This window comes from Ahaetulla prasina, chromosome 8 (genome assembly GCF_028640845.1).
Source record: "Ahaetulla prasina isolate Xishuangbanna chromosome 8, ASM2864084v1, whole genome shotgun sequence".
NCBI classification, from domain to species: Eukaryota; Metazoa; Chordata; class Lepidosauria; order Squamata; family Colubridae; genus Ahaetulla; species Ahaetulla prasina.
Window position 1 is genome coordinate 52484041 of NC_080546.1, and position 27126 is coordinate 52511166.

The window sequence follows — 27126 nt, forward strand, 5'->3', positions numbered from 1 at the left end:
CACACGCCCAGCTTCTGAAGCACGGAGGGAGAAGAAAGAATGAAAGAAGGAGGTGGCCCCTCCTTTCTCTCTCTCTCTCTTCCAGCGCCGCGAACAGAAGGGGACTAGGCGCGCACACACCGCCCAGCTTCTGAAGCACGGAGGAGAAGAAAGAATGAAAGAAGGGAGGCGGCCCTCCTTTCTCTCTCTCTCTCTCTTCCAGCAGGCAGCTCTTTAAACTTGCGGGGAGAGGAGGGAGGGAGGGAGGGAGGTTGGCTTGCTTATTCAACCCTTCCCGGCTAGCCATCCAGCCCTTCCCAGGAGAAGGCGAGGAGTTTTGGGCGAGCGACCTTTTTGCTAGAAAGCGGAGCGGCTGCCCCAACACCACCAGTTGGGGCGGGAGCCGGATGAGCCGCAGTAACTCCCGCCAGGCTATGCATTGGCGGGAAGCCTGGCGGTGCAGTCCTTCTCGGCTGAGGAGGAGGGTTTCCCGACCGCGAACTTCGCCGCCGTGAGCCACCCCAAAGGCCAGAAGAAAAGGTCATTCCATCAGAGTAATGGGCGAAGGCTCCTTCCTCTCCGCCTTACCCATGCTGTGCGAGCCCGGCTGGGCTGCAACCCCGCCGCCGCTCCTTCCTCAGCCTCCCGGGGCTCGCGCTCTAGCAGCCGCCAAGCTCAGGCGGACTCGGCAGCTCCCCATCAGCACTCGCCGGCGCGATTCGGGCAGGAGGTCGGGCTCGCTCCGTGGCGGCGGCGCGGCGGCGGCGGCGGGCGCCACCGCCACAGGCGAGCCCGACTCCTCCTGCCCGAATCGCGCCGTGCAGTGCTGATGGGGAGCTGCCTTACCCATGCTGTGCGAGCCCGGCTGGGCTGCAACCCCGCCGCCGCCGCTCCTTCCTCAGCCTCCCGGGGCTCGCGCTCTAGCAGCCGCCAAGCTCAGGCCGCTCCCCATCAGCACTCCCCATCAGCACTCGCACGGCGCGATTCGGGCAGGAGGAGTCGGGCTCGCTCCGTGGCGGTGGCGGCGGCGGCGGCGGCGCCACCGCCACAGAGCGGCTCCCCATCAGCACTCGCACGGCAGCTCCCCATCAGCACTTTCGCCGCGCGATTCGGGCAGGAGGAGTCGGGCTCGCTCTGTGGCGGTGGCGGCGGCGGCGGCGCCACCGCCACAGAGCGGCTCCCCATCAGCACTGCACGGCAGCTCCCCATCAGCACACGCAGGGCGCGCTCCGGGCAGGAGGAGCCGGGCCCGCCCCGTGGCGGGGGCGGCGGCGGAGGCCCCACCGCCACAGAGCGGCTCCCCATCAGCACTCGCACGGCAGCTCCCCATCAGCACTCGCACGGCGCGATTCGGGCAGGAGGAGTCGGGCTCGCTCCGTGGCGGTGGCGGCGGCGGCGGCGGCGGCGGAGGCGCCACCGCCACAGAGCGGCTCCCCATCAGCACTCGCACGGCAGCTCCCCATCAGCACTCGCCGCGCGGTCGGGCAGGAGGTCGGGCTCGCTCCGTGGCGGTGGCGGCGGCGGCGGCGGAGGCGCCACCGCCACAGAGCGGCTCCCCATCAGCACTGCACGGCAGCTCCCCATCAGCACTCGCCGGCGCGATTCGGGCAGGAGGAGTCGGGCTCGCTCCGTGGCGGTGGCGGCGGCGGCGGCGGCGGGCGCCACCGCCACAGCGAGCCCGACCTCCTGCCCGAATCGCGCCGTGCAGTGCTGATGGGGAGCTGCCCGGCCTGAGCTTGGCGGCTGCTAGAGCGCGAGCCCGGGAGGCTGAGGAAGGAGCGGCGGCGGGGTTGTTGCAGCCCAGCCGGGCCCCCACAGCATGGGTAAGGCGGGAGAGGAAGGAGCCTTCGCTCCATTACTCCGATGGAATGACCTTTTCTTCTGGCCTTTGGGGTGGCTCTCGCGAGCTCGCGCGGTCGGGGAAACCCTCCCTCCCTCAGCCGAGAAGGCTGGCGGCTCCCCTGCCCAGCCCTCTCACTGCACCACCAGGGCTTCCCCGCGCCAATGCACAGCCCGCCAAGTTTGCGCCGTCCGCCCACCAGACACGGGAATGGGGGGCGGCCTGGGGGCGACAAATCCCGCGAGACCTCGGCGGGCCCGCTCCCCGTCCCTCCCATGGGAGTCCGTTCGGTACCCCCTCCTGTGCGGGGTTCCCGAAGACGTAGACTCGAGTATAAGCCGAGGGGACGTTTTTCAGCACAAAAAACGTGCTGAAAAACTCGGCTTATACTCGAGTATATACGGTAATGAATATTATGATAAGATGCAAATCTGTCTGCAACTATAAGAGCTAAGATCTTGAGGAAGTTGTGTGTTGCTTATTTCTCAGCTCCTGCTGAGAAATTAGGACATAGAGCCTGGTTTGTCTGAGATAAGCCTAGTATGTTGTTTGTCTGTAAGTCTCTAATTGTCAGTGACATTTGAAGGCATTTAGAAACATACAGGAAATGGGTACTTCTTCTTGTATAGTTAACTACTTCTTGAATTAAGACAAACTGTCCAGGCTATTTTTCTCTTTCTGCCAGGATTGGAGAAGGCTAGGCTGAGAAGGAATTCAGGAGGAGGAGTTCAGTCCATGATCCCATACAGCCCAGTTTCTGAAGAAGCTAAGGAGTAAGATGAGGAAAACCTGCTGTCTAATCTGCTACATTCCTACAGCAGCTTCTTTGGGTGCACTGGAATTAGAGCTACTACTACGGTACTTCTTTATTTTGCACTCTCATGAGTGCAAGCCCCAATGCATCAAGTGTGGCAACTGATCAGATCACTCTACATTGCAATTTGTAATAAAGTTTTGTTTTTCCTTATCCCTAGCGAGCTCTGTTTTAAGATCTATACTACTGAAATATGTGAAATTCTCAGGAGAGTGTAGATTTAATATGTTACACATTTACATGGGCCTAGTTAAGTGAGGAAAACATGCCAACATGGGCTGATCTTTGTTAGTATTTGCATGGAAGACCACAAGGGTGGTAGGCTAGATTGGGAAGTAAAATAAAAATTAATATGAAGAAGGACAAGTTGAGTGGGATCCCGATTAGATCAATCTTGAGTAAATCGGTGATATATAATTATAGCTTTATAATTAATTAATTAGACATTTAAAAAATGCAGGACTGGAACTTTGAGTTGGAACATTGTTGAAGAAACAGCTTGGCCTGAACTTTGAACTGAGCTGTGGCAATCAGATCGACTACAAACATGCTGCTATTGAATCAAAGTCTTTTCCAGTATACCAGGAGTTCAGAGCCCACTTTGTCTTAAGGGCACCTTCATTTAGTTTATGTGGAAAAGTTACCTTCATGATGGACTAGTCTTTATGACGATCTAAGCTAGTTCAGATAAGCTGTCTCACCAATGAAACATTCTACAAGCAGCTATTTTAATCTTTACACTGCTTGTTTTTTATATACATAACTTTGTGTTTGCCCTCTATGTTTTATGATCTTTTTGTTATTTTAAAAGCAATAAGATTATTTTTAAAAATTCTAGGGGGTCTCCATGGTCCCCTCCTTTAATATAACATTTATACACATAGTGCTATGATAGCATTAGTGGAACTGGGTCAATGACTTTTACTATTGACATATTATATGGTTTGGATTTTATTACATTTTTTCCTCTACAAAAGCCATTCAGCCTGAGAGAAAATGATTGCAGTTTACCAGTCAGTAAAGCATTTTAGAAATGTTTTTAGAAATGGTTTGTAAACATGAGAAGTCACTAGGATAAAAATATCTCCCATACATTGATCCATTAGTAAACAAATCTCTTCATAAAATTACAAATATATGACCTTAACAAATACATTCAAACTTTAAAAATCTAATCAACCTTCAGGTTAAAATTATAGTTAGTTGCTGGTTGTAAAGCTATGACTTACCCCTGATTACATTATCAAATTTATTCACTGTTCTGAAAACCTGACATCTAGGAAGACAAGACTCTGCATTAATGCTTTTTAAACTCTTTGTATGGCAAGGAAGCAGCTTGAATCAGAAGGCATGCAGCTTGTCCCTGTGGCTCACTCTTCTTCTTGCTTCTTTTGTTCTATAATTAAAATTCACTACTGGAGTGCAAGCAACCATAGTAGCAAAGTTCAAAGCCTTTTGGTAACTAGGCTGTATAACTTGGAAAGTCTGGCAAGTTCAATTTGTGCTGCTGTACCTTTAAATCCTGGGGTAAATCCCGAGAACTGTGAGGTCCAGCCCTTGGAAAAAGAAAAAAACTACAGATGGGTTTTTTTTTCTTCCCAGAGCAACTGCATAAGGACTAAGAGCACAGAGAAGATTCTGGCAAGCCTCCATCCAGCAACATGGCAACGCATGTTGTGTGTGTCCTGCTAGTCCTTACCCTGGTACGCTCATCTCTTGCACAGCCAAAGCTCCTACTGTTTTTGCTTGATGGGTTTCGACATGATTATATCTCCGAGGAAGCACTAGCGTCTTTGCCTGGCTTCAGAGAGATTGTCAGCAGGGGAGTAAAAGTGGATTACCTAACTCCCGACTTTCCCAGTCTTTCTTATCCAAACTATTACACCCTGATGACTGGTGAGTACCTTCTTAAACTTTCTTGCTGTTGTGCTCATCAGGGCCACCAGCCTGAAGTGCCTCAGCTCAGATTTCCAAAACTCTGCCTGTGGGAGCCAATGCAGACAAAAGTATCTGATGTGATGAACATTTGTCTTGGCAAAGATTAATGAACTTGGTTCAAACAACTGGTACAAAGTAAATCTGCTTGATACTTAAGAAAGCAACCTTTTGTACAAATGCTATCCCAGCAATTGCTTAGAATTTATCTCAATTTGAAAATCCTTAAGGTGAAAATACCCACTAATTTTTAAAAAATAAATTTGAGTGCCTACTCCAGTTAATTATTTGCATTTATTTAAAATTTAAATTTCAAGCCAATCTCCAATCATCAAAAACTCTGAGATGTTTAGAAGGATTAAAAAGATGAGTTAATTGCACCACTAAGTCCCGATTAGACTTGCCCTTTCAGGAAAAGAGAATTCCTGGAATTATTCAAAGCAATTAAACAGTTGTAGAAGGCAGGATGTTTTCCAATTTAGCCTAGAAATATAAATGATTCTTCCCATGCTTTTCAAAACAGCTGAATGAGACATATTTGGCTCATTGATAAAGATGAATATTCAAGTTTCAGTATATTGTAAAAATACTTTAATGAGATCATCAGTCCTTTAACAATAAAACTTGCATCTTTTGAAACTAAACTTGGAAAATCACATTAGGACAAGAAATAAGTTGTCCTATTTTTAAATGTTTATGGTTTACTAATTACTCCCTGTTATGAGCCTGAAGAGCACTTCCTGTACCTTGTGAGATACAACTTCAGCTTTGCTTTTTCAGTGGACAAATATGATCATTTCCATTTCTATTTACCAAGAAGGTAAATAAGGTTTATTCATCCTTGGTTAATTGATTGTATTTGCTTTCTTAGAACAATTTAACATACTGGTACAAAGTATGTGTGTGCCAGTGCTCATCTATGTAACACTTGCAAAATAAAATCTTTGTAGAGCCAACATAACATTACAATTAATTGAGTTTGAACTGGTGCAATAATAGACGCATTGCATCCTATGATGAGAGAACAAGCCTTCAAGACTTGCAATTATTCACTTAGGGTGCTGGCATGTATTTCGTCCAATAGAAAAGTGTTTTGCATTTCTACAAGATTCCTTCAGAACCAACATTTATGACCTATTCAAAGTTCATTTTTCCTTCTTGATCTGGTTGGAACAGTAGGAATGCCGAGCAAGCCACAGAAAATGTATTCAAAGAATATCCCACAGGACGTACAATTAAGAGGCAACACATCTTTTTAAAACGCCTACTTGTTGTTATCTGATTGGAACATCCCACCAAAGAAATAGCTATATTTCTTGGCATGAGAAAAAAAATATGGCTTCCTTCACATTACTAAACAGTGTCAGAATCTAAGAATGACACTGGGAACTATAAAAGTTGTCCTTGTGAAACTGGACAAATACCAGTTCTTTAACTGAGCTGCAGAAATCTTAAATAATCAACAACGCACTTTCTTACTATTTCCTGTTTAATAGCAATGGTGTTAAAGTCAGGAAGGGAAGGGAATTTGGTTGATGAACAAGCTAATAAAGAACTATGACTTGGAGAAGAGTTTGTGTTGCTCAAAATAAACAGTGGTTAAGGCCAGATTTATTGATTTATACTTAAGGTACAACTGATCACTTTCTGATTCTGGCTTGCTTGCAATTGTTTCTTCCAAGATGAATTATAGTGTTCTTGAGCAGAAAATGCCCACAGGTTTCTCCCAGTTTATCAAGAAGCTGCTTATCAAGAATCCAATCCTACTTTCCTGAAGGAGGGTTGCTTCCAAGCAGCTGTCCAAAATACAGCAGTTTGATCCAGCGGTGAAATCCATTTACTTTCGTTACCAGTTCGAGAATGGGAGCTATGCGCGCATGTGCTTCTTTTGCACATGTACAGAGGGTAAAAAGGGGGATGTAATGTCATCCCGGTGGATGGGCGGAGCCTCTGCCACCGGCACTACCGGTTTGTGCAAGCTGGATAGATCCAGCTGGATTTCACCGCTGGTTTGATCATCTCTGAATGTTAGATAATGATGGGATTGATTTGAAATGACAGTGATACAACTTCAACAGATAATAATGCTCTGTTGGAAAAATATTAAGACAAGCAACTTAGCTCCCAGTTCAATGCTGGTGAACCTTTTTGGCACCGAGTGCCAAAACTAGACTATTGCTTAACACAGTGTAAGCCGCCCTGAGTCTTCGGAGAAGGGTGGGATATAAATTCAAATAAAAAAAAAAAGTACCCGCATGCATGCCAGAAACCAGAAGAGCAGCTTATGCATGCCAGGAAGATGATATTCTGGTTTCTGCCACACACATGCACACCAGCCACCTGGTCTTCTGGTCTCTAGCTCGCATGCATGTGTGCAGACCAGCTGGCCGGTACGCATGCATGCACCATAAACCAAAAGATCATCTTCCTGGCACACACATGCGTGCTGTGTGGCTGTTCTTCCGGTTTTCGGCACTCCTGCGAGCATGAAGACCAGCTGGCCAGTGCGCTGGAACCCGGAAGAGCAACAGGCAATGGCGCGTGTGCCCAGAGAGATGGCTCTGCATGCTACTTCTGTCAAGCATGCCATAGGTTCGCCATCATGGTCCTAGTTCAACTCTTCTATGCTTGTCTTCTCAAGAGGACAACACCCAGAATTGACAATATTTCAATACCCAAAATTATCAGTTGCCTTGCCAAGAACTTGACTGGCCTAGATGGGAAAGTAACCTACTTATTCAAAGGCTGGTTTTTATTTCATCAAAAATCTTTTAAAAAAGTAATCTTTTAGTGTTATCTTTAGATTATATGGAAGTTAATCCTGACATTGGCTCTATTCTGAACATCCAAAAGTTTGGAAGTTCTTAGAAAATATATAACAAGTTCCTGAAGAATTGAGACAAAATATTTTCAGATTATCAAAACATGTTTCTGAAATGGTTCAAGATGAAAGTATTCAATAGAATGTTTGGTGACCAGATAATTGTTGCAATTTTAAAATTTCAGTTTAACTCTTGCATTCCAATTTTATCCACTTTTTGGCTGTATTTATTTTTTCATATTACCATATTTTTCACACTATAAGACGCACTCCCCCCCCCACAAAAAAAAGTTGGTGGAAATGTCTGTGCGTCTTTATAAAGCGAATATTGCGGTGGGGGGAGAGGGGTTGTCACCTCCGTTGCCGCCTGTCACTGCTGCTGCCATTTCCCACCATTGGGGAATGCTGGAGCCTTCACTGCTGAGCAACTGATCAGTGGTTGGATTGGTCTCCCAGAATACCACAAATCAGCTATTCTAGGTAGCTGCTGCCAATTGCCGGTGGCGATTGGCGGTGATGGCAAACAGTGGCAGCAAATGGCAGTGGCGAACAGCAGTGGCGAACAGCGGTAGTGGCGATCCCCACCGCCTTGAACAGCTGATCAGTGGTATTCCGGGAGGCTGATCCAACTGCCAATCAGTTGCTCGGCAGCAAAGGCTTCAGCGTTTCCCAATGGCGGCAGCAGCTCAGCTCAGTGGTGGGCACAATGGAGCAGAGCCCTGCTGGCGCTGCAATAACATGCTGAAACTTAACAGGCTATTTGCTGCAAGGATGCTAGCCAGATGAATACCAGATGGATGCTGGGAGGCAGAGGCAGATTTTGTTTCTTGTTTTCCTCATCTACAGCTAATGTGTGTCTTATGGTCCGGTGTATCTTATAGTGCAAAAAATACAGTATTTATGTGATTTTCATTACATTTGGTGGGTGCCTTTTAATTGGATGTAAGTTTTGCTTCATTACTGTAAACTACTATAACCTTTTTGAATCACTGTTAAAGAAAAAATAAATATCACTATTTTATTGTGTAAACCAAGCAGTTCAATGTGAAGAATGGAAAATCTGAAGGCTTCACTGCAGATTTCAAAATCAAAAGTGCATTTTTCTGTAGTATTAAGGTTTGAAGCAATAAAAAATGTAGTTTAATTCTTAAATTAGGCTTTAAAAATATCTTGACATGTAAGGCTTGTCAAAGCAATGAAATGTAACCAGGAAGGTTTTAACAGCAGGGAAATGTGCAAAAGTATTTTTTCTAAAATAATGAAAGATCTGTTATTAATAAACCTGGACAAGGTTGTATGATAACCTGAAGGTCTAGCTGGAATGTGTGCCTCTATCAATTTTCTTTAAAACATTCTGGAGAAAGGTGTGAAACAGTGAAAGCATACAGTAGGAAAATTGCAACAAGACATGGTCATATCGTACCAACTTGATTATTGTATCTTTGTAATTTGTTTTACACAAAGGCGTTCACTATTCTCTGGGAGTATTAAGTCTTCTACAAGAAGCCTCTCTAGAAGTCTGAATGCCTGAAAAATTTGGAAGAAGCACACTTTGAACCCCATATCTTCCATCCAAACAAATAATGATGATTCAGATCTGGGTTCGGAGGTACAAGAGGAAAATTGCACTGAGCAGGGTGAAATCTGAGCATAATATTTATAGAAGAGAAATAGAAATGACATTTTGCACAGTCCTTTGCTGTTGGCAACCCTAGTCTGGGTGATGAGAGTTAGAAATCTAAATATTTTACCTCTCAATATTTTGCCTTAAAAAGATCATCAGTACAGGAAGGCCTATTTCCTGGCCAAAAAGAAAGCAAAAGGAAGACCTAGCAGCTCGAAGCTGCAAAAATTCTGACAATCTCTTGATGGCACTCATAGTGATACGGGACATCTTTTTGATGTGTTCTCAACTTTTGGCACTCAGGTTGGCTAATCCTGTTAACTTTGGGACTAAATGTTTAAGTTACAGGCCTACATGATAGAGCAGAAATACTGAATCCAGTTCATGGCCAAACACACAACTAGTTCTTAGACTCTAGCCATGATCTACAGCAGACCTATTTTGAAATCAGTTCACTGTGCTAGGAAAGCAGAACAAGGTTATGAATACAACAACTGTAGAATAATTTAACACTGTTATTGTATTGGTTTATTCCCTTTAACCTTTTCTTTCCCACAAACACTAAGCTAAAGTAGAGTGATTTAATAAAGTGATTTAATTCAGCAAGATAGCCCATGAAGCAATCCATAATAATTGTTCCATTATTTATTTTGCATAGAAGATCCCACATGCTACTTTTAAAGTTCATATACTGCATAGATTTTATTCAGAAAAAAACCACCACAATCTGTTAATATGGAAGAAAACTCCTGCATGAAAATAAGCAAACCAGAAAACTTAATAGCTTAGTATACTTTGTGGGCAGTTGGATTTAGTGGTATCCTTTCAGGAAGTCATTTCAGCTGCCATGTTGCTGAATTTTGTGTATTTGCAGTGGTAAAGAGAATGTTTCCATATCATATATTTTCATTCTGACTTCCTGGCATCTGCCTACTTCATTGTTTTTATTTAAAAATAATTCTACATAATATGCTATTATGGGTGTGAGAAGTAAATATATTTCATGTGTGGTTCTTGAAAATTATTCAGAAATTGCCTTTCCATAAACACAACTGACCATCTTTCCATTTCAGGGTAGACTGTTTGCTGGAGAGTTTGGCTGAAAGGGCTGCTTCTCATCTAGAAATATTCAAGTTGTAAGGCACGCATTATTTACAGATGATTCCTTCCAAACAGATAATTTTGTTTCTGCATGGATGACTCTATGAGTAATCTTGGGCAACAAAGTAATAGCAAAAAACTTGATTAAGGGAAAGATGTTTTCCTATTATATTATCAAATTGTATGCTATGAGTTTATTATTAATGAATTACTGTATTGGTTATGATAATCTACCTGTTTTTATATTGGCCCTTAAGTATTTCTAAAAAGAAAATGACCCTTTTCTTGAATATCTTGATAATTACCAGAAGTTATCAAATAAAATGCTTTGAAGAAAAACATACGGCAATATGCCCAAGGAAACACAGACTGAGCACCATTTAAGAAACAGAATTTTAACATTAAAATCTGGGCAATGTTCAGTTAGCTACTGCATTTGTTTTAATTAAAAAATTCTTGAGGAAATATGGAAAATTACTCAGAAATGCAGTTTCTCATATTTTGCTACCTATTGATCAAATGATAAACATATTTCAATAGAGATTTTAATATTGAATAATTGCAGTATAATGGCTGAAAATAATAAAATAACCTGGAAGAATCCTTCAATTAAGGCCATTTTAATCAAATCTGAATTTGATTTTTAAGTATTGTATTTATGTAAATTCACCATGTTAATTTTTTTCCTAATAAATTACTTTCATCCCTCAAATGTATATTTGGATAGAATTATAGAAATTTTAAAATCATGAAACTTCTCTTTGATTAATATGTATTTTGTTTTTGCATGGTTTTGTTTTCAACTTTCCTAGTTTGTATTTTCTACTATTATAAAATAAAAGGAAATCTTTGCCCAATATAAAAACAGGTAGATTATCATAATCAATAGAGTAATTCATTAATAATAAACTCATAGCATATAATTTGATAATATATTAGCTCATTAGATATTAATTCAAGGATTAGGAACAGCAAAGAAATAGAAGCCACTTTTGAGCCACCCAAACTTGCACAGGTTAGAAAGAGTAACTGTATTAGAGGATGGTCCTCTACGGAAACAGAGAAGTGTCTTTGCTGCCTGCATCAACTCATGTAGCTGGTTTTGGAGTTAATAAGCATGTGAACGAGGGAGTTTCTTTTTTTTTAAATGAAGTTTTTTTTATTTTTTAAAGACATACAAACATAAAAGCATCATCCATTCAAATTCCAAATACAATGTGTTGGTGTGTGTGTATTACATTTTGTGCAAACAAGAATTACCTATCATTAATTTGTTTGTTCCTCCATTTTATATGAACGAGGGAGTTTCTAAATGGAATTCTTTTAATAATTAAGGGGTAATGACTGTGGTAGATGATGTTTCTTTGTAAATATTTCAATAAATTAAATGAGGGAGGGATAGATTTCTGTATAAATGTCTTTCTTCCCAGAATGTGGGTTCTCTAGTACTGGAGCTTGAGATGACTATCCCATGACACAAGTGTGTATGTGTGCCTTAGAGTCAGAGTAGATTCTAAGATATTAGATTCTATCTAATATCATGGGTATTCTTGCCAAGACTTTGGAAGTGGTTTGCCATAGCCCAAGATTATCCAGCTGGCTTTGTGCCTAAGGGAGGAATAGAACCTATGGCTTCCCAGTTTCTAAACTGATGCTTTAACCATTACACCAAACTGGCTTTGCCCATGATAAACTGTTATTTATGGAAAAACTGAGTATGGTAGTAGAAGATGCAGTTCAATAAAAGTAATAAAAGTATAATATATTTATATTTATATAATAGAAGTATGTCATATTTTAAATTGCTGAAGATATAAGAAAACCCTAAGATGGATAACTTCCTGCACTGTTGAATCTGCAAGAGGAAACTCATAGCAGCCTGAATATTCCTGATTGTTCTTGATATATTTTATAAGGATTTAAGTTTAGAATGTATGGTCATTCTTTTAAGAATGGGCCTCTGTGGCTCAGACTGCTAATGCAGTCTGTTATTAACAGCAGCTGCCTGCAATTACTGCAGGTTCTAGTCCCACCAGGCCCAAGGTTGACTCAGCCTTCCATCCTTTATAAGGTAGGTAAAATGAGGACCCAGATCGTTGGGGGCAATAAGTTGACTTTGTATATAAATATACAAATAGAATGAAGACTATTGCTAACATAGTGTAAGCCGCCCTGAGTCTTCGGAGAAGGGCGGGATATAAATGCAAATAAAAAAAGAAGAAGAAGAGCCAATTCACCTAGCAAAACAAAACCAGCTAAAGTTTTAGCTAGTGTGGTGTAGTAGTTAAAATGTTAAGGCTTGAGAGGATCCAGGTTGATTTACTAATTTATTCAACTGATATGTTTTTCTCCATTTGGTTGATATGGTTTATTCAATTGTTATGGCCACCCTTCTCACCATTATGACTCTAGGCAGTAACAGCAGGCTGAAATTCTTTCCCAGATGGACAAGAAAATGTTGGGGACTGGACCAGGAATTATCTCCCAACGTAAACTATTTCATACACAGTTTGGTTCAGGGGTCTCCAACCTTGGTCCCTTTAAGACTTGTGGACTTCAACTCCCAGAGTCCCTCAGCCAGCTTTGCTCTGGAAGTTGAAGTCCACAAGTCTTAAAGGGACCAAGGTTGGAGACCCCTGGTTTAGTTTATGGAGAAAATGGAAAAGGGAAATGCTATTTACCTTGAGTTCTCATGGGATGGCTTAAACTTAATAAATATATAAACAAATATCTGGAGTCATTTATTGAGCACCAGTAGTAGATCCTTTTCTGTGAGACCATACAAGCTGTTCTGTCTATGGAGGACATTTATTCAATCACCAACACTTAATCCAAGTGCCACTGTAGTTTGCTATTATCAGTTATAAACAAGAATGGGTATTGTGTTTTAAGATCAGGAAAACAAACAACTCGAAGCTTATCCTTGTCAGGATTTTTTTTTTAAAAAGCATAATTTTTGCACAGTGCACATTTCCTGAGCAATTCTGCAACATAATTGTTTTACATTGTGGTTTGAAAAATAGGAATAAAACATAAAATATAAGTAACATGCATAAAAGTTTTTTAAGGCAAATAATTTATAATTAAGAAAAAGACAAGGCCCCAATAGAAGAAAATATTTGTAAGTCAGGGTTGAACTGTGGAGTCCTTGGTGCTTGGATTATTGATTATTTTCTTGCAAATATTTCATTACTCAAATACGTAACATCTTCAGTGCATCAAGAAAACCAAAAAACCACCAGAAAGATTGTTAACTGATTGAGTCTAGTGGAATTCCTTGTAGCTGATAATAGCTCATTAATAAGCCAAGATTGTACTGCAAATAAAAACCTACTATAATTTCTCTTTGTACCTTGTATTTCTTTATGATGCCATACAGTAAGTGACCAGTATAAAGCAACTTTTTTTCTCTTCCAGGTCTCCACTGTGAAGTCCATCAAATGATAGGCAACTATATGTGGGATCCAGTGACAAATCTGTCTTTTGACATTGGTATGAACCCAGACAGCCTCCTACCTCTTTGGTGGAATGGATCTGAGCCCTTATGGGTCACAATGACAAAAGCCAAGAGGAAGGTCTCTATGTACTATTGGCCCGGTTAGTACTGCCAAATTCTCATCAGCTGACTGTCTAATATTGTATATTCTCTTTACAATAAGTTCCATACTGATATAAGGTTATAATCTCTATAAGGAAGGTAGGTCATGGAAACAAAATTCAGCTCAGCCTTGTTCCCAAAATCATAACTGAAGAAACTATTTGTTTTTCGGTGTCTGTTTTGTTGTTGTTAGTTGCGAAGTCGTGTCCGACCCATCACGATTCTATGGACAACATTCCTCCAGGCCTTCCTGTCCTCTGCCATCCTCTGGAGTCCATTTAAGCTCACACCTACTGCTTCAGTGACTCCATCCAGCCACCTCGTTCTCTGTCGTCCCCTTCTTCTTTTGCCCTCAATCTTTCCCAGCATTAGGCTCTTCTCCAGTGAGTCCTTCCTTCTCATTAGGTGCCAAAGTATTTGAGTTTCATCTTCAGAATCTGGCCTTCTAAAGAGCAGTCAGGGTTGATCTCCTCTAGGACTGTTTAGTGTGCCTGTAAGAAAACTTTTTGCAAGTAGGTTTCCCTTTTCTGAATGGAAACATTTCTTTGTAAGGTATAACAACATTTTTTTTATTCAGTCATTCATATAAAGAAAAAACAATATTTGCCCTGAAGATTTTTTATTTTACTTTAATCCAACAATTCATTTCTTTTTGGCCTCCCAGAATAGTGGACTTTGGCTCTCTTAATTTCCTAGTCATCATAACTTTTGCCAATGACAAGTTAGACAGCTTATGGAGTTTTCTTCCACATACTCTGGAGCAGAGGTCTCCAACCTTGGCAACTTTATGACTTGTGAACTTCAACTTCCAGAATTCCTTGCATGCTGGCTGAGGAGTTGAAGTCCACAAGTCATAAAGTTGCCAACGTTGGAGACCTCTACTCTGGACAATAACATATTGGGGGAAAGTCTTTTGCTCTTTTATTCTCAGCCATGGAGACTTCCCTATTTTAATCAACAATTTTGCTCATTACATACACTTCTCCTGTCACTATTTTCTTTGTTTCTTATATTTGCAAAGTATATTGAAGGGCATTGTTTAAAATGATTTAAAAACATATTCAGGTTAGACTGCTTCAAGTTTAATATAAAGGAACAAGATGCACCATATTTTTTGGAGTATAAGACGCACCTTTTTACCCCGAAAAAGAGGGTGAACATCTGGGTGCGTCTTGTAGTCTGAATATAGCCCTGTCCAGCCTCTGAATTGGAGGTTTGAGAGGCTGAAAAAAGCCGCTGAAATGGAGATTTGAGAGGCTGGGAAAAAAAGCAAGACACAGAGCTCACAATCAACGAACCTGTTGCTAAAGTTCACCTCTGGAAACAGCTGATTGGGGGTATTCCAGAAGGCCGATCCACCCTCAATCAGCTTTTTTCTTATTTTCCTCCCCAAAAACTAAGGTGGGTCTTATACTCCGGTGCGTCTTATAGTCTGAAAAATACGGTACTTTAAAAATCATGAGATATCCAAGCATAATATATTTCTCTGGATAATTTATGCTTCATACTGTTATACTGTTATTCTATTCTCCCTAATCCTAGTGGCAGATTATAGATGCATGATACGTTGTAATCACCCCTGCATGACTATGTTTATGATTAACTATTCTCAGTGTAAAACGTGGAATGATTTCAATAAGCATTTTACAACATAATTTCCAATCAGAGTACTAGTTGTAGAGAGTATGGTGGCATATCAGTTTCCTCTGCACCTGGATGAAACTGTCTATCTAGACCCGTTCCAGTCCGGTTTCCGGCCCGGTTACAGCACGGAGACGGCTTTGGTCGCGTTGGTGGATGATCTCTGGAGGGCCAGGGATAGGGGTTGCTCCTCTGCCCTGGTCCTATTAGACCTCTCAGCGGCTTTCGATACCATCGACCATGGTATCTTGCTGCGCCGGTTGGGGGATTGGGAGTGGGAGGCACCGTTTATCGGTGGTTCTCCTCCTATCTCTCCGACGATCGCAGCGTGTTGACAGGGGCAGAGGTCGGCCCGGGCGCCTCACTTGTGGGGTGCCGCGGGGTCGATTCTCGCCTTCTGTTCAACATCTATGTAAACCGCTGGGTGAGATCATCAGTGGCTTGTGAGGTACCAGCTGTCGCTGATGACACCCAGCTGTACTTTTCACACGGGCCACCCCAATGAAGCTATCGAAGTGCTGTCCCGGTGTTTGGAGGCCGTCACGGGTCTGGATGGGGAGAAACAGGCTCAAGCTCAATCCTCCAAGACTGAGTGGCTGTGGATGCGGCATCCCGGTACAGTCAGCTGAGTCCTCGGCTGACTGTTGGGGAAGCAGTCATTGGCCCCGATGGAGAGGGTGCGCAATCTGGGCGTTCTCCTGGATGAGCGGCTGTCTTTTGAAGACCATTTGACGGCCGTCTCCAGGAGAGCTTTTCACCAGGTTCGCCTGGTGCGCCAGTTGCGCCTTTCTGAACCGGGATGCCTTATGCACGGTCACTCACGCCTCGTGACGTCTCGCCTGGATTACTGCAATGCTCTCTACATGGGGCTCCCTTGAGGGGCATCCGGAGGCTTCAGTTGGTCCAGAACGCGGCCCGGGTGATAGAGGGAGCCCCGTGTTACACCTATCCTCGCAGACTGCACTGGCTACCTGTGGCCTTCGGGTGCGCTTCAAGGTGTTGGTGACAATCTTTAAAGCGCTCCATGGCATAGGGCCGGGCTATTTACGGGACCGCCTACTGCTTCCAAATACCTCTCACCGACCGTGCGCTCCCACAGAGAGACTCCTCAGGGTGCCGTCAGCTAGGCAGTGCCGTCTGGCGACACCCAGGGGAAGGGCCTTCTCTGTGGGGGCTCCCACCCTCTGGAACGAACTCCCCCCAGGACTTCGGCCACTTCCGGACCTCCGAACCTTTCGTCGCGAGCTTAAAACGCACTTATTCATCTGCGCGGGACTGGATTAGATTTTAAAGTTATTGGTTTTAAGGGTTTTTTTATTATTTATATTGTTTTTAAATTAGGCAATAGAATAAGTTTTTTAATTGTTGTTTTTTAATTTGTATTTATATGTATTTTAACTGCCTGTGAACCGCCCTGAGTCCTTAGGGAGATAGGGCGGTATATAAATTTGAAAAATAAAATAAAATAAAAAATAAACATTCCTGCTATTGTGTGATGACTGTTCTACACGGCAGTAAACCCTATGCAAAAAAAAAAATCTTAAGAGAGGGATAGCAGAAAAATAAGAGATTCATTTTCTATGAATTCTTTGTATTCCCTGTAGCCTAGAGGTGTTTTAGAGTTCTTTCCAGATAACTGAGAAACTGAATACTTTGTGTTTTAATAGGAGTTTCTATAGGGGATCACCATGTACAAAAATATCAGCAAAATACGAATGCATATGTCGGATTATAGGGCCTGAGTGGAATCTAGATTTCCTCTGCCAACAGAAAGCTTTCATCAGAGGAAAAGAAGAAAAGAAAAAGTTTTGCTGCTTGTTCCTTCACTTCCTTCAACCCAAAAGATCCCCCCCCCTCGACACACACACTTTCAAATTTCACTTGAACAGTTTGAAGTCCTTCCACAGCAAATTGAACAGGAGGAAGGAGCTTATGGGGGAGGGGCAAGTTTAAACCAACTTTTCTTGGAGAAAACTTTATTTATTTATTTATTTATTTATTTGTCACAACATTATGTATAAGTTTAAGCATGAAATAACTATATGATATGTAAAGCATATATATATATAATCATAAGTATGTGATAACCATACAAATTGGATACAATCAAAGGGAACATTAGGACAGGAACGGTATGCACGCCCCTTACATACCTCTTAGGAATGGGGTGAGGTCAATAGTAGACAGTTTTTCGTTGAAGCTTTGGGGATTTTGGGAAGAGACCACAGAGTCAGGTAGTACATTCCAGGCATTAACAACTCTGTTTCTGAAGTCATATTTTCTGCAGTCAAGATTGGAGCAGTTCACATTAAGCTTAAATCTATTGTGTGCTCGTGTATTGTTGCAATTGAAGCTGAAGTAGTCTTCAATAGGAAGGACGTTGTAACAGATGATTCCTTTTTTTTTGTCACAACATTATATACAAGCACATACAATGAAAGGAAACAATAGGACAGGAACGGTAGGCACTTTTGTGCACTTATGCACGCCCCTTATAGTCCTCTTAGGAATGGGGTGAGGTCTATGGTAGACAATTTTTGGTTAAAGATTTTGGGAGTTTGAGAAGAGACCACAGAGTCAGGTAGTGTATTCCAAGCATTAACAACTCTGTTACAAAAGTCATATTTTCTGCAACTAAGATTGAAGCGGTTAACATTAAGTTCGAATCTATTGTTTGCTCTTGTATTGTGATTGAAGCTGAAGTAGTCTTTAACAGGAAGGACATTGCAATAGATGATTCTATGTGTTAAACACAGGTCTTGTCGGAGTCGGACGAGTTCTAAATTTTCTAATCCCAGGATTTCAAGTCTGGTGGTATACGGTATTTTGTTGTCTACGGAGGAGCGGAGAACTCTTCTTGTAAAATATTTCTGGACTTGTTCAATTGTATTAATGTCAGAGATGTGGTGTATCAGACAGGTGAGCTGTATTCAAGAATAGGTCTAGCAAATGTTTTATATGCTCTGGTTAGTAGTGTAGAATTTTTGGAAAAGAAGCTACGCAAAATTAGGTTTGCAACTCTTAGAGCCTTTTTTGCTATGTAGTTGCAGTGGGCTTTGGCACTTAGATCATTTGATATGAAAACTCCAAGGTCTTTAACAGGGTGGGGGTCATCTGTAAGGTAATGTCCATCAAGCTTGTACTTAGTGTTTGGGTTCTTTTTTCCAATATGTAGGACTGAGCATTTGCTGGTTGAGATTTGGAGTTGCCAAGTTTAGACCAATCAGATACAAAGTCAAGATCTTTTTGAAGGGTAGTAGTAGAATAGAATAGAATTTATTGGCCAAGTGTGATTGAACACACAAGGAATTTGTCTTGGTGCATATGCTCTCAGTGTACATAAAAGAAAAGATACGTTCATCAAGGTACAACATTTACAACACAATTGATGGTCAATATATGAATATAAATCATAAGGTTTACCAGCAACAAAGTTACAGTCATACAGTTATAAGTGGAAAGAGATTGGTGATGGGAACTATGAAACGATTAATAGTAGTGCAGATTCAGTAAATAGTCTGACAGTGTTGAGGGAATTATTTGTTTAGCAGAGTGATGGCCTTCGGGAAAAAACTGTTCTTGTGTCTAGTTGTTCTGGTGTGCAGTGCTCTATAGCATATATTCAAGTAATATATACAAGTAATATATTCAAGTAATCTATAGCGTATATTCAAGTAATATATTCAAGTAATCTATAGCGTATATTCAAGTAATCTATAGCGTATATTCAAGTAATATATTCAAGTAATCTATAGCGTATATTCAAGTAATATATTCAAGTAATCTATAGCGTATATTCAAGTAATATATTCAAGTAATATATACAAGTAATATATACAAGTAATATATACAAGTAATATATTCAAGTAATCTATAGCGTATATTCAAGTAATCTATAGCGTATATTCAAGTAATCTATAGCGTATATTCAAGTAATCTATAGCGTATATTCAAGTAATATATTCAAGTAATCTATAGCGTATATTCAAGTAATCTATAGCGTATATTCAAGTAATATATACAAGTAATATATTCAAGTAATATATTCAAGTAATCTATAGCGTATATTCAAGTAATCTATAGCGTATATTCAAGTAATCTATAGCGTATATTCAAGTAATCTATAGCGTATATTCAAGTAATCTATAGCGTATATTCAAGTAATATATTCAAGTAATCTATAGCGTATATTCAAGTAATCTATAGCGTATATTCAAGTAATCTATAGCGTATATTCAAGTAATATATTCAAGTAATATATACAAGTAATATATTCAAGTAATCTATAGCGTATATTCAAGTAATATATACAAGTAATATATTCAAGTAATATATTCAAGTAATATATACAAGTAATATATACAAGTAATATATACAAGTAATATATTCAAGTAATCTATAGCGTATATTCAAGTAATATATTCAAGTAATCTATAGCGTATATTCAAGTAATCTATAGCGTATATTCAAGTAATCTATAGCGTATATTCAAGTAATATATTCAAGTAATCTATAGCGTATATTCAAGTAATATATACAAGTAATATATACAAGTAATATATTCAAGTAATCTATAGCGTATATTCAAGTAATATATTCAAGTAATCTATAGCGTATATTCAAGTAATATATTCAAGTAATATATTCAAGTAATATATACAAGTAATATATTCAAGTAATCTATAGCGTATATTCAAGTAATATATTCAAGTAATCTATAGCGTATATTCAAGTAATATATTCAAGTAATATATTCAAGTAATCTATAGCGTATATTCAAGTAATATATTCAAGTAATCTATAGCGTATATTCAAGTAATCTATAGCGTATATTCAAGTAATCTATAGCGTATATTCAAGTAATCTATAGCGTATATTCAAGTAATATATACAAGTAATATATTCAAGTAATATATTCAAGTAATATATTCAAGTAATCTATAGCGTATATTCAAGTAATCTATAGCGTATATTCAAGTAATATATTCAAGTAATATATACAAGTAATATATTCAAGTAATCTATAGCGTATATTCAAGTAATCTATAGCGTATATTCAAGTAATCTATAGCGTATATTCAAGTAATATATTCAAGTAATCTATAGCGTATATTCAAGTAATCTATAGCGTATATTCAAGTAATCTATAGCGTATATTCAAGTAATATATACAAGTAATATATTCAAGTAATATATTCAAGTAATATATACAAGTAATATATTCAAGTAATATATTCAAGTAATATATACAAGTAATATATTGATCTATTTGCTCGGTATGCAAATTGCAAGGGGTCTAACAGCGGATCCGTAATGGTTTTCAAGTAGGAAAGCACTAGCCTTTCAAAGGTTTTCATGACTACAGATGTTAAAGCAACTGGTCTGTAGTCATTCAGTTCCTTGATGGTTGGCTTCTTGGCACTGGGATGATGGTAGGCGTTTGAAGCAAGAAGGAACATAACACATCTCTAGTGATTTATTGAAAATATGGGTGAAGATGGGGCCAATTGGTCAGCACAGACTTTTAAGCAAGAAGGAGTTATCTTGTCTGAGCCTGGAGCTTTTCCTGGCTTTTGTCTGTGAAATAGGTCCTGCACTTCCTTTTCTGTGATCACTAGGGTTGTGAACCCAATGAAATGGGGTCAGTTGTAGGAGGCTTGGCTGTTGTTGGTGTGTCTGGATAGGGGTTGTGGAGATGGGTGGCTGTAGTTTCCTTTCAAACCTGCAGTAAAACTCATTCAGGTTATCTGCCAGTTGTTGATTACCTTCAGCCTGGGAAGGAGGTTTGCCATAGCCGGTGATATTTTTAAGAGTTTTCCACATGTTTGCTGGTTCATTTGCTGAAAACTGATTCTTTAGCTTTTCAGAGTAGCTTCTTTTTGCTGCTCTTATCTCCCTTGTTAGTGCATTTCTGGCCTGATTGTACAGCATTTTATCACCTTTTTTGTAGGCTTCCTCTTTGGAATGTTGTAGCTGCTTAAGTTTAGGTGTAAACCAAGGTTTGTTGTTACTGTGTATTCGCAAGTTCCTTGTAGGTACACATAGGTCTTCACAGAAGCTGACATATGATGTTACAGTATCTGTGAGTTCATCCAGGTCTGCAGAGGTATCTTTAAAAATATTCCAATCAGTGCAGTCAAAACATGCCTGCAGCTTTAATTCTGATTCCTCTTTAATTCTTATAATTCAATAATTAAGTATTGTTGGTGGTGTTAAGTAGTTTGACATCGTCAGCAAAGAGAACACAATAACTTGAGATATGGTCACATAGATCATTTATGTATAGTATGAAGAGTGTTGGTCCAAGAACGCTGCCTTGAGGAACACCACTTTTGACAAGAACAGGATTTGATAGAGCATTGCCAATTTTGACCACCTGTTGTCTGTTTGACAGGAAAGCAGTTATCCAATTATGAAGAGGTCCTGAAATGCCGTAGGATTTTAGTTTTAGGAGAAGTTTATCGTTTACTACTGAGTCAAAAGCTTTGCAGAAGTCTATGTAGATTGCATCTCTTGATTCTATGAGTTAAGCTCAGGTCATGTCGAAGGCGGCGGAGGTCTAAATTTTATAAACCCAGGATTTCAAGTCTGGTGGCATAAGGTATTTTGTTGTGATCAGAGGAGTGGAGAACTCTTCTTGTAAAATATTTCTGGACACTCTCAATTGTATAAATGTCCGATATGAGGTATGGGTTCCAGACAGGCGAGCTGTATTCAAGAATTAGTCTAGCAAATGTTTTTTGCTAGACCAATTCTTTGTTAGCCATTGCATTGTTTCTATGTATGGGGTTTGATTTAAGTGGCCAAGTTGGTGCTGGCATAGCCATATAGGTAGTCCTCAACTTACAACAGTTCATTTAGTGACCAAAGTTCTGGGGAAATGACTTATGACCATTTTTCACACTTACGACTATTGCAGCAGGCCCATGGTCACATGATCAAAATTCAGACTCTTGGCAACTGACTCATACTTATGACGGTTGCGGTTGCAGTGTCCCAGGGCCAGATGTTCCTTTTTTGCAACCATCTAACAAGCAAAGTAAATGGGGAAGCCAAATTCACTTAACAACATTACTTAACAACAACTTAAGTGATTCACTTAATAACTGAGGCAAGAAAGGTCACAAAATGGGGCAAAATTCACAACAAATGTTTCACTTAGCAACAGAAATGTGCTCAATTGGGGTCATAAGTTAAGGACTACCCATAGAGTGAGGCAATAAGACTGTTATTGCTTCATTCTGATTCTACAGAGTTCAGATCATCTCCTGTGTGTGTACTTAGTCATGCCTTTTATACAACATCATATTAAGAAATTCAACACAATGGATAGTGTTGCAGCAATAAATAATGAATAAAAGGACAATGTAAATTGATTTGCTCAGTTTTGACAAACAGAGGAACAGGTCAATCCGGTCTTCTTTTCTTTAATATGACAAACTTATATTCTACAAGCTCTTTTTCCACCCTGTTCCTCAATTCCATTCAAATATAGTGTCTTTTGGTGATAATTCTATTCTATTCTATTCTATTCTATTCTATTCTATTCTATTCTATTCTATTCTATTCTATTCTATTCTATTCTGTTCTTTTCTGTTCTATTCTATTTTTATATTATATTACAAGCTTATATTATCTTTATTAAATGGAATAATGAAAAAGGGTATTTGTATTTAAATATTGATAATATTCAAACATGGATATGTTTTAATAATTAAATAATATATAATAATTCATTTAAAAGGTTTGCTGCTAAATAAGGTACTTAAATCATTGTATCCAACAGTACTGCAATGGAGTAGTGATAAAAATAATGATTATTACTTTTGAAATAATTGGTACCAAGTTTCATTAAAGTATTTCACAGCAGCCAAAACAATGTCCATTAGCATATTTTTGAAGGTCAAACCTACTGGATACCTAAGAACAGAAGTTCATAGACTTACCATTTTTTTACAGTGTTCATTGCGGACTATGAGGCTATACAAGAGAACATTCCTTAACTTAAATTTACACATTGATGTAGCTGTTACAACAATGTATAAATAGCACAATGCTCACACTTACAGCAGCTGAGGATGGGGCTGTGGCTGAACACAAGAGGTGTGTTCAGGTGAACTAAAGATGGTCATATTAACAAGTCATTAAAATGCTAAACCTTAGTTTGAAAATATATGGGACTTTAAGTCACATGACAAATCCAGCATTTGGCATATGGCCACTATTTGGAACAGTGCAAATACTGTAGTTACTAAAATGGGATTAAAATATGTTATTTTTCCTCCAAGGGTTGATTTTTTAAATCTCATATTTATAAATGATTATGCAATCACTTAGGTTTTAGAAAGTATGAATATACTTAGTCTAATCGAAGTTAAACGAGTGACATATGCAGATGGTGTCAAAAAGAGTTCTGATGGTGGCTATACCCACCTCATTGAAATCCTGTGTCCTGCGACATGATTTATGTAAAAAGGGGTGGAACTGTGATCACATGGTACCCTATGTTTTTTTTAAATCCTACCCCCATCCAGTGTGGCTGTCTGTTCTGTTTCCCTTCCCCCAATACTCCCAGCAAAGAGTCAGTCAGAGGCCTCCTTTTCTGATTTATTTACATATATATAAATGTCCTGGCTACATCTACCCACGGGCCTGCCAAGTTTCTGGAGAATACAAGGAAATTACAGATAAGGCCAGAATTACTCACGAATATATTCTTCCCTCCGTTGATACAGATTGCCCTAAATTCATTACTTTGTCCAAGACAAAAACCAGGAAGTCCGCCTCCTATTTATAGTCTCTGCAGATGTCACTGCATGACAATTATGACTTGGCTTTGTCCCAACTCTTCCGCTGCTGCGCCGATCACGTCTCGTAACCTTGCGTCACTCCAAAACTGTTCTTGGGCGTTGCCAAATCAGAAGGCTCCATGGAATCAGGCTTTGCCGGCCTCCTCCTCCCTTTGAGTGGGTGCCAGGAGGAAAGGGCTCAAGAGAAGCAGGGCTGGCCAGGTCTTCTCCCTCACTTTCTGAATCATCCGAGTCCAGGAGTCTGGGTCCAGGAACCTGGGTCACAACACTATCCTCACCACAGGGCCCTTCCCCGGGATGACGATCGGGATGCGGTCGGGCTGGGTTCTGCTCATGGAAGGCCTGCACCAGGTCAGGGGCATGAGCGTGGAGGCATCTACCCAGGAGAAATCAGTCCCGTATCCCTTCCACGCGATCAAATATTGGAAACGACCCTTCAGCCAGCGAGTCTCGTGCGCTGTGGACTTCGTATTCCTCCGATCCGTCCTCGGCGACAGTGGCGGGTGCTGTTGGGCACCGAAGGGGACTCGGTGTGGCCTCAGGAACCAGAAGGGACCGGTGAAAACGGGTGGATCCGCATGGATCGTGGCAGGGTCAGTCGGTAGGCTACCGGGTTGATGACTGCCTCGACAGGGAACGGGCGATGAATCGGTGGTCCAACTTCTTTACCGGGCGGTCGGACGGGAGGTGTTTGGTGAGAGCCACACCGGTCTCCAACTGCCAGCGGGCGTTGCCCGTCGGGAGCGGTCGGCGGACCGTTTGTAGTCCTCCTTTGCCCGATTCAGCTGCTGGCGTACCAACTGTTGGACCGCATGCAATTCCGTCAGGAAGGTCTGCGTTTGGGAACAGGAGAGTCGGTGGTGCCAGAGGGAAGAGCGGATGGTACCCACATTGGCAAAGAACGGGTCATCTGAGTAGAGGTGTGCTGAGAGTTGTTAAAGCAAACTCCGCCAGGGACAGGTAGTCGGCCCAGTTGTCCTGTTGCTGGTTGATGAAGCAACGGAGATACTGTTCCAGTATACCGATGACCTTCTCTGCACCCGTCGGTCTCCGGATGGTGCGATGACGACAGACACACCTGCACCTCCAAGCGCCATCAGGCTCTTCCAGAAGCGGGCTGTGAACTGAACTCCGCGGTCGAAACCACCCTGTCCGGTAGACCATGGAGGCGGAAGATGTGCTGCAGAAAGAGGCGGGCCGTTTTGCGGCTGTGGGCAGTCCGGCATGGGATGAAGTGTGCCATCTTGGTGAGCATGTCCACCACCACCAGCACCGTGGTGAACCCAGAGACGGCGGCAGGTCTGTCAGGAAGTCCATAGAGATCGCCCCAGGGTCTGTCGGGTGTCGGCAAGGGCTGGAGGAGCCGGGAGGTGCCCCGTGGCGGTCTTGGCTTGCCGGCACGGCACGCAGGATGTCACGTGAGGCATGTATATCATGCCGCACTGGGCCACCAAAAGGTCCGTGTCACCAGGTGGAGGGTCTTGAAGAACCCAAAATGTCCTGCTGCAGGGTTGTCGTGGCACTGGGTCATGACGAGAGCTCGGAGTGGTCCTGTGGGCACATATAATCGCCCCCAAAACTTGAGTAAGTCCTCCTCCAAGGTCCAAGGAGACGTGGGGCCCACCTCCGCTCTCCTTTGCTGTGACCAGGTGTCCTGGCGCTGCGCCTCTCGCACCTGGGCCCGCAAGTCCACTGGCTCCCGTGCTGCGGCCAAGGCTTCTGCCGGCAGCACTGTCCGTGGAGGAAGGGGGTCCTTGGCGCAGGGGTACTCTGGCTTGCGGGACAGGGCATCCGCCCTCCGGTTGTGACCGCTGGGAATGTAGGTCACGCGGAAGTTGAACCGGGCAAAAAACAATGACCACTGGATCTGCCGCTGGTTCAACTTCCGAGCTGTGGTGAGGTGCTCGAGATTCCGATGGTCCGTTCGGACCTCCACCTGATGTCGGGCCCCCTCCAGATGGTGTCGCCAAGCCTCGAATGCAGCCTTGATAGCCAGCAACTCTTTTTCCCAGATAGTGTAGTTGCGCTCGGAAGGATTGAGTTTCCGAGTAGTAAGTGCAGGAAAGGTGTGCCACCATTCGTCGGAGCCTGTAGCAGCACCGCCCCCAGAGCCACATTGGACGCGTCCGTTTCCACCACAAAAGGCCGGAGCGGGTCGGGATGCCTCAGGACGGGTTCCGTGACGAAGGCTTTCTTGAGGGCTGTGAATGCTTCTTGCTGCGGGGGACCCCACCGGAACGCAACCTTCTTCCTGAGGAGCTGGGTAAGTGGAGCCGTCAGTGTGGCAAAGCCCGGGATGAAGGTCCGGTAGTAGTTGGCGGCCCAGCAGGCGCTGAACATCCTTTACCCGGCGAGGGCTTCCCAGCTACACAAAGCTTCTACTTTACATGGGTCCATGGCTATGCCCTTGGGCGAGATGATATGCCCGAGGAATTCTATGGAAGTCCGGAAGAAGACGCATTTCTCAGCCGCATTGAGTTGTTGCTCCATAGCGTTGCAGAACCAGACCGGCGTGTCGAAGGTGGCTTTCCTGGACCGGGAGTAAATCAGGATGTCGTCGAGGTAGATAACCGAACCGATCCAACATGTCTCGAACACGTCGTTCATGAAGTGCTGGAAAACGGCGGGAGCGTTGGTCAACCCAAATGGCATGACAGTGTATTCGTAATGTCCGTGTCGGGTGCGAATGCCGTCTTCCATTCGCCTCTTCTCGCATCCGCACCAGGTTGTAGGCCCCAGATCGAGCTTGGTGAAGATCGTGGCCTCGCAACCTCTCCAGTAGCTCCGGGATGAGCGGCGGGGGTAGCGATTCCGCATCGTAATGGCGCAGCCGCGGTAATCACAGCACAGGCGCAAGTCCCTGTCTTCTTCTTCACGAAGAGGACCGGGGCGAGAGGGACTTTGAAGGCGGATGAACCCTCGGGCCAGGTTTTTGTCCAGGAAGTCCCTGAGGCGGCCAACTC

The 27126-nt window shown here is 42.1% G+C and overlaps 1 protein-coding gene across 1 annotated transcript in view; it reads left to right on the plus strand.

Moving 5' to 3' along the window:
• ENPP6 (ectonucleotide pyrophosphatase/phosphodiesterase 6) overlaps positions 1 to 27126 on the plus strand; it is a 78033-nt gene that overhangs the window by 16622 nt on the left and 34285 nt on the right. The window contains exons 2-4 of the mRNA XM_058192759.1: positions 2505 to 2677; positions 4236 to 4529; positions 13532 to 13711. Of these exons, the coding sequence (XP_058048742.1) occupies positions 4295 to 4529; positions 13532 to 13711 (415 nt within the window). The 5' untranslated portion in view covers positions 2505 to 2677; positions 4236 to 4294. The remainder of the gene's footprint in view (positions 1 to 2504; positions 2678 to 4235; positions 4530 to 13531; positions 13712 to 27126) is intronic.